Raw genomic sequence first — 14,356 nt, forward strand, 5'->3', positions numbered from 1 at the left:
CAGATGCACTGTGTCGGCAAACATTCACAATGGATTTTGCCATTACAAATGCCGACCTAAAAATTCAATTCTACAATCAAGATCAAGGTAGGCAGGAAATGTGCATCCTAAAAACAAACATACATAAATAACATTTGCAGCCTTCCACAAAATAAACAAAAAAATCATTCTTAAGTTGATTAACCATTCTTATGCAGAGACAATTTTTTAAAAAATCCATTAAAAGCATCATGTTGGTCTGATGAATTAAGATTGGTGTTGATGGGCAATAAAATTAATGGGCTTCAGCTTGAGGTGAATTTTGATAACAGTAGGTTAGTGGTGAAACTATACTCATTTTGTACCATATAACCAATACCTCTAGCTGCATGTTATGCTTGCAAAAACAAATTCCTTCAGCAGTACAGGGGAAATTCCTTTCATCAGTACAACTAAGTACACATGTGCTGCTGGTAAGATTTACAGTGCATGTGGTAGAACCTTACCTGTAGGTAAAATATACAGATCAGCTTACAATATCAAATATTATGTACTGAAGCCAAGAAACTTGGGGGGAAAAATGTTATATTGTTGGCACATTGTTATTATCTGCATAACTTTGACAATGGTTTTGATATTTCAACTTGAAACAATTAAACACTGACTTTTAAAAGTACAACTCCAATGGTTAAATTGACAACATTGGCAGGAGTTTAGCAATGACTTGAACATCATAATTCATGAAAATTACATTACCATGACATTTCCAGCAATGTTAGTTATTTGCAGAGCTAAAGGAAGCACATTGAGTTCACACATGATCTGCAGGATGTATTTTGCATCCATCCAGGTATTCTCAAGAAGACGCACGAGTCGTGGAGAGTCACTAGTAGAACAGAGCAATAGGTTAAAACCGTCACAACATACAGCAGCAGATACAGTACATACAACGCTAGCTACTAAATTAGTTTACTGCAACAACTTCAATGCAAGTTGCTGCTTGCAGCTTCAGTAACCTAGTTCAATCCTGACCTCTGGTGCTGTCTGTGTAGCGGTTAGCGTAATGCTATTACAGTGCCAGCAACCCGGGTTCAATTCCAGCCACCGTCTGTAAGGAGTTTGTATGTTCTCCCCACATCTGTGTGGGTTTCCTCCTGGTGCTCCGGTTTCCTCCCACATTCCAAAGACGTACAGGTTAGGAAGTTGTGGGCATGCTATGTTGGCGCCGGAAGCGTGGCGACACTTGCGGGCTGCCCCCAGAACACTCCGTGCAAAAAGATGCATTTCACTGTGTGTTTCGATGTACATCTTATCTTATATGTTGCATGTTCTCCCTGTGATCGCATGTGTTTCCCCTAGGAGTTCCGTTTCCCCTAGGAGTTCCATATCCCAAAGTCATGTGGGTTGGTTAATTCTCTACAGCGAATTGCAACTACTGTTCAGGTGAGTGGTAGAACCTGGGGAGAGTTGAGGGGAATATGGGGAGAACAAGCTAGGATTAGTGTAGGAGCAGTGTAAATGGGTGGTTGATGGTCGGCGCAGACTTGTTGGGCCAAAGGGCTTGTGGCCATGCTGTGAGACTCTATTACTTTAACAAGCCTGATGAAATATATCAGGTTTTATTCTGCAATTTTAAATCATGTCCCATCAGGGCGGTTTCCATCAGTTTCCTAGCCAGTTGGTATCCTCTGCAAGAATGCCATGAGACATAAATTATCCAGTATGTTCCCAGTAAATGGACGAGATGTGTTGCAAGCTGGAATAGTAATTGAATTGCTTTTCGGGCAGCCAGTGTCATCATCGGGAGCTCCCGGTCAGACACAGTGTGGTTAAGTGTTTTTCACCAACTTTTTCACCATCAGAGCTACAACTGCATCGCACTTTGCCATTTGTTATCAGTGATGCAGGAGAGAGAAGACCAATGTGGTGGCCACAAGCAATTGATTTGAAGTTTGTTTCGGGCAGGAATCACAACTGGATGAAGGAAGCTTCCAACCACAAGTCTGAAGAGTTGAAATCTGATCTAACAATTGAAAGGCCAGAGCTAAGCACCCTCCCTTTCTGTCCTAGATGCAAATATATTGGGATTTGTTAAATAACATGGAATCAAAACTTTCACTTGCAAACAAAAAAAACTATGAGCAAACCTTTAAACATCCCTCACCTATAAAAATTCCGAATATTTTCGGCTGGAATGACATCCCTCTCTGCTTTGAGGATCTGATGGACTAGTTCAGTTAAACTGTAGCTCTTGCATCGGATTAACTCTTTAGCAGAGATTTCAACATCACAGATCAGCCTGCCACAAGCTGCATTCTTCTCCGCAAACCCTCCACGACCCTTTAATAAAAAAGGTAATGGCAAACTGAATCATTGAAACGTCAGCTCTGCAAAAGAAGCCTGGATGATAAGGTCAGTACTTTTCTGCTGTGTTATATCAGCTACAGCAGGACAGTTGGTCTGGAGGATCTAGACTCCAAAGTACAGGCAAGGGAGCAATTATACTTAGTTCAGGGCCAAAGTGCTTTCACCATACAACACACTCCCATTTCAGATACATTGACACATTTTTACAAAAAAAACTACTTGTTGCTCCAACTGGGCTGACACATGGGGCACTGCCACAAGACTTAATTGTGCTATGTTTTATACTTATTTTGTCATGGAGCTACTTGTTGATAGGCCTTATTGCAAGTGGTAGAAAGGGACATCCAGCTGAAGACTGCAAAATTCCTTTTGCCTCATGCAAGAGGTTCATTCTCCTGAGTGGAGGAGAGAAGGTGGGAACTGAATAGAACACCTGTATCCATACAGCATGCTAGCACAGAGAGACAGTTTTAATAAACATCCTTGCAGTACACCAAATCTGAACAGGCTGATCACTTTATTCATTTACAAGTGAGCCCAATGGAATCTGAACAAACCTGAATTCAAATAAAAGGACACACTATCCCCAAAACACAACTTGTAACTTTGACATCCTGCGTCATATGATGTCATTTTATAGTGTCAGCCCTCCTGACCACTGGGAGACCTTGGCCAATACAAAGAAAATGAACACCACCACAGACCAATGTGGTAACTGGCTGGTTTCAGTGCTGCCTATTTTAAGTAATTCCACATGATATGGAATCAGCTTTCATGCAGACAAGAAATCTGAATAGGTTGGCCTCTTCTTGAGGAGTTAAGGGAGGGGTTAAAGCATTTATTGTCTATCCCGAATTGTTTCTGCGTCAATTATCCAGAACTCTTGCTGCAAGTTCAGTAAGCTAACTAGTAAGTGACTATCATCCTAATATTAGATAAAGACGACATTAAAATATTTCCTCAACTGTTTTACCACAGATGCCACTGAATGACAAGTAGAAGTGGTCCACTTTGCTTAAAGAGCAACTTAGTCCCATCACTTCTAGAATCTAATTCAGCTGGTTAATTCTTCTGATAAACAAATTTTAAAAAATCCCAAGAAATTCTTTGCAAGAATCCGATTTAATAAAGGGTAAATGTACCAGTGATGTGACATCTTTATTAAGTTAGTAAATCCTCTCAAGTAATTGCAATTAGCTATGTATAAAAAACACAGCATTTTAAAGCTTACTGCTAGAACCACACCAAGCCTTACTGAACAATTCTTATAACATTAACTATACTTATTCACACAACTTAACATTAAGGGTGTCATTGCACAGACTGCTAATTTTGTTTTTTAAATGTAGCTATGATGACAAATGTTTTCTCCTTCACTTTGCATGTGGGATAATACTTAACATTCCCAGGTCACATATTGTGTGGGTTTCCATTAGAGTGGTAATGGCATTCCATTATTTAGTCTGTTAGCATATATCAAAAGCATAATGACACTGGGTTAAAAGCATTTTTACCAATATATGTGGCAATCTACTTCCATTACTTGTGCACATTGCTGTTTAAACATAACTGTAACTTCATTTCTTTTATTGTCGCTCTCTGGCAGATTGTGAATCTCTCATTCTGAGAAAGCCAGACATGCCTTACCCCAAGTTTAGGCATAGCAGATCTCCTCAACCGACCAATCTTTGACCAGTGAGGAACTTTGCAAGCATTAATTCTTTGTAGCAGAACATCGAGGTCAAATCCATAAATATCGTGGCCCTGAAAGCAAGTACACATAGATGTTAAAAAATGTCACTCAACAACAAGCTAAGACAATAACCCAGATTTTCCTCAGAAATGCTGGCATTTCACTGTTTAAGCATCAAGAAGATTGGGTCTCCCACGAGAACACAAAAGTGCTGCATTCTAACGCACCTCAGAGTGCAGCCGACCATGATTCCCCAACACTTATGAGTGATCTAAAATAAAAACGGAAAATACTGGAAATACTCAGCAGGTCAGGCCACACCTGTGGGAAGAGAAGCAGAGTCAACGTTTTTGTCAGAACAGGGAAGGAGACAAAAGCAGCTCATTCAGCTTTAGAGAAAGCAGGGGGAGGGATGTATATGATCGGGTTAAAGCCCCAGCAATTTAACAAGTCCTTTTGTCCTTCCTGCAGCTTAACGAGATCCTTCTGTCTCCTTTCCTTCTGACAAAATGTTACCTCTGTTTCTCCTCCCACAGACGTGGCTTGACCAACTGAGTATTTCCAGTACCTTCTGCTTTTATTTTAGATTTACAACATCTGCAGTCTTTTTGGGTTTTGCTTATGAATGATCGCTGCTGGCTGTAGCAGCTCTATTAATTTCAACGAAGAAGAATGGCTGCATGGGTTTGGAGCACTGGTCAATTAACACTTTTTAAATTTAGTTTACTTACATGTTATTAAGTGCTTTTAAATTTGGCAATTTAAAAAAAAATTAATAGTTTTCTTAACCTTTAATAACTTTCAATGTTGCAGAGTGTCTAAGACACCTTAAAACATTCAATGCCTCATGCTTTGGCATCTCTCCAAGTCAGGGCAGTTCATTGGGTGTCATTATTTCTGTTGGTTGGGCTTGTCCTGGCCCTGCAAGGTGACGGAACTTACTTTGAGAAGGGGTGATAAGAATCAGCACGACAAGACATTTCTACTTCGGGATCCAGTCGAGCTAAGTGCAGTCAGTGGGTACGCGAGCAGCCACCACAGGCAGCTTACTACTGCAGCAAATTCTGACCAAGTTAGAAGAACTTAAGGAACAAGAGCAACAGTAGGTTAATTCGCCCCTCGAGCCTGCTCCACCCTTTGATAAGATCATGGCCAGTCCAATCTTAGCCACTTTTCCACTCTATCCCAAAACTTCTTGCAGTTCAAATGATTGTGAAACTTTGGGTTAAATATGTCCAATGACTCCATCTCCACAGTTCTCAGTGGCAGAAAATTCCAAAGAGCCACAACCCACTGAAAGAAGTGATACCTTCTCATTTTTGTCTTCGATGGACATCCTGTATTCTGAAACAATGCCCTTTATGTCAATCACTAAAGAATCTCAGTCATGAGGAGCAGCCATTTTGAAGAGGTGCTGCTGCCTATGGAAACTAAGTCACCGGAGGATAACAGGATTTGGGAAGGAGTTGTGGAGTTTGGAAGGATGGGTAGGAAGTCAAAGAGATGGGAAGACTTAAAGGTGCTTGGGAGTGATGGGGGCAAGAAAATCATGAAGTTGCATCATTTACAATGATATTAACCTTAACCTAAGTTTATAGTTAACTATGTATACTTTGATTTTTATACATGTAAATCCTATTGGGTCTGGTCTCCAATTAACCGAAGGCTTTTCTGCCTTCTGCAAACCAATGTTCTAATCAAAAATGACATTCATCAGGGAATACATGCACCATGACTGCTCATTTCCCATATTACCAAGTACAGAACTACTCAATTTGTTTTTTTTTTGCCAATTTATGCAAAAATTTAAACCAAATGGGTCACATTGTTCTCAAATTCCAGAAATAATTTTGATGAATTCAGAACATAATAAATAATCAGAAGCAACTTCAAAAAGCAGTTTTATGATCATTCCAAATATAGTCAGACATTAACATGAACTTAAAAAAAAATATTCAGAGGCACGTCCAATTGAATTTGTTTGGCCTACATGTACTTGGACACACAGAGATGCTGAAAAGGCAGCACTCCAGAACTTGAGGATGATTTGTGCCACATCAATACAGCGGTAAAGCTATATAATAAAACCCCCAGCACTTCTGTAATTAAATATTCACTGTGGTGACTACACTTTGCTCTGGTAGCTGTGAGCTTTCATATTCCTGATTCCTTGGGGCAATCTTCCACAATATTACTTAAAATTTCGACTCACCACAAGGACATCAGGGTCAATCTTGTGAATCTTTGCCAGGAAGAAGCCCAAGAGAGTCCTTTCAGTAGCAGCAATCTCAACTTTGCCATTCTGAAGTCAAAACATAAATCAACTCAGAAGTTTTAATTAAAGCACCAACTGCTTTTTGTCTAGAACTTAGACAAGTTAACTCACCCTCTCCACCCTGACACTGGATCATTGCGAAATATCCAGTTGAAATGAAGGAGGTTTACTCAGAGAGCCCAAGCAGTCATCCTAAGTTTTCTGATTGTAATCTACTGTTACTTTTGATGCAGCCAGTACATATCTCCAGTTTTTCTAAAGAAATCCTTTCCACTCCATAAAGTATTTCAAGTTTTTAAACCATTACATATGCTACTAACAAGTTTAATTATCTATGTACTGCCAAGTCTTTCAATAGGAAGTGTATACTCATTCAGAAGATCTGCTTCTTCATTTGACAATAGCTTATTTGATAACGGCTGACATGGCTGATGGATAGGTCAGTTTAGGAATCAAGGCTGAAAATCCAGTTTCTGGATGTTGTTCCCATCAGCAAAAAGGTATCAGTAAAAAAAATTGCCATCAGTAAAAAAAACCAAGGTAACAAAAACCTTCAGTTATTTTTAAACTTAAGTCAAAAATAAAATACTTCAACTCATTATGCCATCCAGGCCACATAAAAGTAATTTTAAAACTTAAAAACAGGTATTGGTATGTTATTGTCACTTGTACTGAGGTACAGTGAAAAAACTTGTCTTGCATACCGTTTGTACAGATCAATTCATTACACAGTGCATTGAGGTAGCACAGGGTAAAAACAATAACAGAATACTCATGGTACTGCAGAAAATTAATCACTTTAAGGATGAATTAGTTACTACAATAGTTTCAAACTCAGTTGCTCAGCAATGGTACCGAGCACGAACAATTTAACATCTCGGTGTGGACCTTCAGATAACAGTGTCAAAACCTGAAGCATCATTCTGTTTGGGCTCTCCACGGTTGCTTTATGATCAGCCGATACTTCCAGCATGTTCAGTTTGAAATTCTCATCATCGTGCTTCCAGTGCCTTACCTCTTTTAAATTTGTGTTCATGCACTCAGCTTGCAAACACATTCCAAGTTTCATCCTGCCCTTTGCTAAAAAGACATATGCAGCAAACCTACATAAAAGACCCACAGCAAGAGACACTCACCATCCCTTTTAGTTTGGTTTTAGTATTACTCATTACATTTTAAAAACAGTAAAACCAAAAACAAATGAAAAAGCAACATATTTCCCTTTTCGTTGAATACAACATGGCATGTCTGGTGTGTCTTTTTTTTAAAAACTGCTAAATTGGCCATTTTATTAACAGCAGAGAAAGAAAAAAAAATCAACCCATGGCACAGCTGCCAAGAGAATTGGCCACCATAACACACTGCAAATGTTTGCTTATACATTTTAAAATTATGCTTTGCAAACTTACAAGAATTTACCCTTATTAGTTGTCAGCAGAACATAAAATTTATCATGAGAATGTCCTATAGTTTGACTTCATGGCCATTTTGACCCAGCATCATTAATTTTTTTTTCTTTACTTTTGAAAACATCCTTCCCAATGTGTTCTGAAAATAATTTACCAAAGAGAAGGTTGAACAGTTAATTAAGTGCATAATTACATTTAAATTGTACATTACGTGGCAGATTCACACTCCACGAATTAAGTTTCCTTGCAAAGCCACTTGTTATCAATACCAAACTTGGATTGAAAGCTCAACAGTATCCATAGTAAACTGAGCAACCTTACCACCACCTTTCTGGTTGATATTCACACTTCTGTCCTACTGTCAGACTGGACCCAATACTGGATGGAATGCAAGTGTATCCTTTGTTTTTGGTCCATCAGGGGCCAAGTCTCCTGTATCAAGACATTCTTATACTTTATACTTCCCCTGTGCTTCTTCTCAGGACTACCAGTATTGATATTGGCTATCCAGAACTGTGTGCTGTCCAAATGAAATTATATTTCAGGACATTGCTCAGAGGTTCAATGGTCAGCATTCCCAAAATTGGTCTAGACATTCGAAAGATCTGGCAGAACAAATTACAATTCACATGTCATCCCTGAAAGACTAACGCAGATAAAAACCAATTCAAAAAGGATACCTAGCAGACTTAATAAATTAACAGTGAGAAATTACTCTTTACATTATCTTGACCATGCGTAAAGCAAACAAAAAATTCCAGGTATTCATTTGTTCTCTTCAAATATTGTAGCAATATGAAAGTCAGCCAAATGGCTTTCTTCTCCGTCGTAAGAAAATATGAAATATGAAGTATCTACTAATTTAATTGCCCATCGTGAACAGATTTAAAAATTTAGTATACTATTTAAAATTGGTACAAAAACTTCTCCTTTTACCTGGTTTGTCTCCTCTCCTGAAGAAGCAAGTATTGTGTTATCCTCTGAGGAACTTCAGTCATCTGCTGAACCTCACCAGCTTTCTAAGTCAGTGAGTATCAGGAGGCTACAGCACCTGGGGAAAGCTGCTCTGGCCAGCATACACTTCTGGGAACACTGGATTATGACTGGAAATGAGCACATTGGCTTATTTCTTTCAAACCTGATACATTACCGCCTGACTCATGCAGATAGTGATGGACCAGAAGAGACCTTCCCAATGTACAAAGCTCAAATCCACACAAGGCAGTTCAGGGAAGATATTCATAACCTTATTTTCACTAATAGCTTCACACATTTGTCAATACAAAAGGCTTTTCATACAGATCTATCAATTTATTAGATGGTAATTTTCTGGACCAGTTCAAATCCCATTAACACATTCAAAATGCATACAAATAGAAAATAGAAGCATAAATTTTGTACAAGAACTGGGATAAAAGTTCTCTTTTGAAGCAGCACATTAATAATTTTACAGAAGTGATACAGACAGAGAGAGAGAAATCACTCACTTTTCTTGCCAATGCCTCCCGGAAATCATAAGGAAAAATGCAGTCACTGGGCTTGCTAACGGCTAGAATGGGAGGAAGCATTAACATTTTAACAAGGTTTTCAGCACAGACTTCCTTCTTATGAGCATGATTAACAGATGAATAGAAAAATCAAGGAACTGAATTCTCCCCCGATGCACAAATCCAAGCTCATCACTCCCAAAGATACTGACACCCAGGACAATGACCAGCTTCTAGCATAGGGCATTTAACTAAATGCATGCTGGTGAAATACAGCTGTGCCATGCTGTCGGATCTATTAGCATATTCATAACTCAAAGGATAGACAGCCTTGTTGGTGATGTCATCATTAAATGCATGGTAGCATAGAGGTTAGTGTAATGTCATTGCAGCGCCAACGACCTGGGTTCAATTCCTGCTGCTGCCTGTAAGGAGTTTGTACATTCTCCTGTGTCTGCATGGGTTTCCTCTGGGTGCTCCGGTTTCCTCCCACATTCCAAAGACATACAGGTTAGGAACTGTGGGCATACTATGTTGATGCCAAAAGAGTGGCGACACTTGCGGGCTGCCCCCAGCACATTCTCAGTAACGCAAAAAGACATATTTCACTGTGTTTCGATGTACGTGTGACTAATAAATAAATAGCTTATCTTGTATCTAAATGCCTTGAGTTGCCATTATCAAAGGTATTGTCTTTATTCTTGTTATCCAAAGCCAAACTACATATCAAGAGTGAAACATATAAAATTAAACCTCAAATTTTTGCTCTTTATTATAAAACCCACCTCGACTCCTCCAGCTGACCTTTTCATTCAGATCTTCAAAATCTCATCGGACTAGGTAATACTTTAACCCAAGATCATCACATCTGCATTCCCCATGTCCAGGACTCCAAACACTTCTTCCAGTGACAAAGTGATTCAATCAAGCTTCCTTCTGTTTAGCATTCCCCGGTTTCTGCTCTCAACCCAGTTTCTTCTGCATTTGGTTGAGCAAACACACACCACTTTGTTGAATAACTTAAATCAGGTCATACCAGTTCTGGTCGCATCATCTCGATTCTCCACCCTTTCTGACCTCTCTTTCCTTGGTCTCCAATAAAACTTGACAGTCAACGAAGCACTTTGTGGCCTCCTAGTCTGAGCGGCAAATTCAACTATCATGGATCATAGCCACTGTTTCTAATTTTACAAGCAGCTGGTAATGGCTTTCTGTTCATTTATCCACTTACATTTTCCATCCTATCACAAACTTTCCTTTTTGTTCTTTCCTCCCCAACCCTGTCTCTGCATTGCTTCAAACCTGTTACATGCTGTTGGATTCGACTGTTTTAATTAGTTTTTTTAAACATGTATAATGTTTAATACACCTCAAGTGGCAGCACAAGGAATGGCTGCTTACTAGCTTATTGGTTTGTCCATCAGGTGAATATGTGGTTTTTTTCAGTGGTTGGTTTGGCCACAATTATCTAATAGGTTTCCTGATTGGACTATTGTTAGCTAAAGAGCATCTCTTATCTCAGGTATAAAAGGTGTCGCTTTTTGTTAATCTCTCTTTTTGCTCGTCTCCCCGGCCTGAGCTCATCTTTTGTTCCCTTTGTCTTGGATCATCAAAGCCAGTGCCATGTGCTCTGTGACTGTTTCTTTGTTTTAAATTTTCCCAATAAAACTTTGTGAAGCACCAAGTTGTTTTCAACTCATTCCTGGACTCCTGAAAGAACCTGTGGATTCGAAAATAACCAGATCCAACAATGCATACCAAGTTCTCTTCTGACAAAGAGGTCAAAGATCAGAAACATCAATCTCTCTTTTCCCTTCTGCACATGTCACCTGATATTTTCTGTTCATAGTTCAGATTTCCAGCATCTGCAATATTGTATTTTTGGTCAGAGTCTAATTTTGTTTTATTCATTTTTTCAGTATCTGGGCATTGCTGGAAGATCGGCATTTATTAACCAATCTAGGTTACCTGTAAACACAGTGGCTTGCCAGACCATTTCAGAAGAGTCAACCACAATGGGTGGGGGTCTGGAGTCACATGAAGAATTTGGAAAAATTTATTTAAATTCCACAGCTGCTGTAGTTGAACCTAAGCTTAGATCCCTTATCTGTGACATCATTAGCATATCCGTGAATGAGGAAATCATCTGAACAGCTCTTCCAATCCTCATTGACACGGACTAATGTGGAAATCAATGGACATGAGAGAATGACCATATTGGGCTTAATGTAATATTTTACACAGTTGAACAGCAAATGACTCATAGAGCACTGATCATCTGAAAATTTGTGTAAAATATATTAGCACTGAAAAAGAAAAACTTCTAATTTTGCACTTAGTGTCAACATTATGAGTAGGTTGCTCAACAGCAAAACTTCACAACTTGTCCTTACATTAGAAAAACATCTGCATCAAACAGCAGTGACATTCCAAATATTCTGCACCAGCCTCCTTGTGAGCTTTCTGGACAAAGAGCAACTAATCTAAATTACTGGAAATGTCACACTGACAAGTAATTGCCATTGGTAAATGGATTGAGACTAACAAAACTCATTTCACTTAGAATTTCAGTACACAAACGATTCATTACATAGGTCCTGGCTCAACTTAAACCCAGACCTGAAACAAGGTCTGCTTTTAATAATGATTTCCCATTTTACCATGTTTACAAGAGCACATTTCCATGCCATATACTTTCTCGAAAACACCTACCACAGAAGTGGGCCTGGAATGGAGACTGGGGAGCAGCTTTGTCCAGAGGAAATTTGTGATGAACTAAAGCTGCCAAGGCCACAATCTGGAACAGAAGAAGATGATGACATAAATAGATCCTTTCAGCGGGATTACCATTAAGGCACTTCTTTAAATTACACATGGCCACATTGTAAATTGCAGCTAAAATCCTCAAGCTTTGCTCTGCCCGTGATTCATTTTTATTTTTGTGTACACAAATTATTGAGAACATCAGTCTGAAGAAGGATCTGATGTTAACTCAAGCAAAGTTTCATTACTAATGCTAAACTGATTTAGCATCAAACATTTGCCCAAAGTTTTTACTATATTCCATTTAACATGTAAACCCAGTGAAGTCTGCAGTTTAAATACAAGTATTAAGCGACGTGTGGTATCATTCTTGCATACAAATCAGAAGGTTCAATCCCACTTCAGAGACTTCAGCAAAAGAGATCTAGGCTGACACTTCAGTGCAGTACTGAGAGAGTGTGGTCTTTCTGGTGAATGATTGTCAAGAAGCCCCCTTGCAGGTGGATGTGAAAGCTCACAGAGAACCAAAGAGATCATGTTGACCAAATTATACAACAGTCAACAAATGAACGTATGAGATAAAGTAGGAATAGGCCACTCAGCCCCTGCAGCCTGCTCTGACGTTTAATAAGATCATCACTGATCTAACTGTAACCTCACCTTCACATTCCCACCAACCACAGGTAACCTTTCAACCTTTGCACATCAAGAATCTATCAAACCCTGCCCCAAAAATATTGTTTCTGCCATCCTATGAGGAAGAGAGTTCCAAAGACCCTCTGGAAAAGAGAATTTCATCTCATCTGTCTTTAATGAGTTGCTCATTATTTCTAATGTTCCCCCCCCCCCACCCCCCACCAGAAGAGGAAACATCCTCTCCACATCCATCCATCAAGATCAGTCAGGCCTGGTTCAATCAAGACTCCTCTCACTTCAGTGGATACAAGCAGAGCCTGTCCAACCTTTCCTCATAATGCAAACCTCAATTAACATCACAAAAGGGAAGGTCTCTGGTCAATTTCACAATGCTGTTTGTGGGAGCTTGCTGTCTGCAAATTAGCTGCCATGTATCTACCCTACACAGGAACTACATTTCAGCAGTAATTCCTTGGGATGATCCAAGACCATGAAAGGAGCTAAATAAATGCAAATCTCTCTCAGTACCATAAACTCATTTTACTTACAATCCAAACTGCCAAAAACCAATTGTCACCTCGTTCAATTGAGTTTCAGATGGAGACTTTAGCCCCATGTGTTCAGATGCAAACAATTTAAAGTGAAGTGATGGCTAACAAAATAGTTAGACCAGTAAGTCTCCATCTGTCCGTACTATTTTGTGCGTGGCAATCTGGTTGCTTTCTTTTCCCAGTTGATGATAGAGAACTTACACCAAGCTTAAATATTTCTGAACAAAAGCCATTCTATTGATATTTTGAGTACCAATCCACAACTCAACCCTCCTTAAAATGCAAACCACTCTGATGTCATTTTTATGTGACGAACTGATCTCCAAAACAACAATCTTATTGAGCCTTTGGGCTTATTACTAACACACCAAAACCGCTAGTCTTAGAATTAGAGGCTGGCAAAAGTCATGGTTAATCGTCAGTCATTATGCATCAAAACACAAGCTCCATTTACCTCATTCTGATGAGTTTTGGCATTCTGCACAGTCTTCATGCTGATTGACATCGTGATCAGAGGAGGAGGGGCCATATCCTTTACCACAGTCAGGTGATCAGGTTTCAGCACCACAGCCTCCACTTTGCACCAACTCATAGGTTGATTGGGGAGTTCTAAAAAGAAGACGACAGTGAACATATTTACGCAGAAGCACCCACGTTAAATTTCAACGTTACATGCACGTCTGATCCTTCTTCTCCAGGCCACTGAGCCAAAATGATGCATTGAGCCAAACAGATTTCTGTGTACTGTTGACCATCCAACTTTCCTTCTGAAGCATCTCATTAGCTGACATTGTCAATGGTTCTCACTCCTCAGGTACTGCTCCTCTCTCCCCCAAACCGACAGTCACTGCACAGAAATCCAGCCTATGACCCCCTCCAACCATTCCACAGAAACTTTACATCACTGGAGAAGGCTATTCAGCCCCATAGCATCTGCTTCAGTCGAGAAAAATCGACCAGAGTCCAATTTGACCTTCCGACATTTGGTTCATGACTGTGTAGGTCATTGGTCTTCAAGTCCATACCCAAATATTAATGGAGGGCTCCTGCCTCTACTGCTCTCTGAGTGGAAGAAAAATCCTCAGCTCCACTCCACTGCTTCCATGAAATCTGTCCCCAATTTTTGATCCCTTGAAGGGAAATAGGCCTTTCCTAGTTCCTCCATCCAGGCACCTCATACATTTACGCAGCTTTCT

At 39.6% G+C, this 14,356-nt stretch overlaps 1 protein-coding gene across 1 annotated transcript in view; it reads right to left on the bottom strand.

Moving 5' to 3' along the window:
• pola1 (polymerase (DNA directed), alpha 1) overlaps positions 1–14,356 on the bottom strand; it is a 210,286-nt gene that overhangs the window by 164,543 nt on the left and 31,387 nt on the right. The window contains exons 15-21 of the mRNA XM_052013854.1: positions 13,615–13,769; positions 11,923–12,007; positions 9,211–9,272; positions 6,252–6,341; positions 3,994–4,110; positions 2,144–2,319; positions 736–865 (exon numbers count right to left, since the gene is read on the bottom strand). Of these exons, the coding sequence (XP_051869814.1) occupies positions 736–865; positions 2,144–2,319; positions 3,994–4,110; positions 6,252–6,341; positions 9,211–9,272; positions 11,923–12,007; positions 13,615–13,769 (815 nt within the window). The remainder of the gene's footprint in view (positions 1–735; positions 866–2,143; positions 2,320–3,993; positions 4,111–6,251; positions 6,342–9,210; positions 9,273–11,922; positions 12,008–13,614; positions 13,770–14,356) is intronic.

This window comes from Pristis pectinata, chromosome 4 (assembly GCF_009764475.1).
Source record: "Pristis pectinata isolate sPriPec2 chromosome 4, sPriPec2.1.pri, whole genome shotgun sequence".
Taxonomy (NCBI): domain Eukaryota; kingdom Metazoa; phylum Chordata; class Chondrichthyes; order Rhinopristiformes; family Pristidae; genus Pristis; species Pristis pectinata.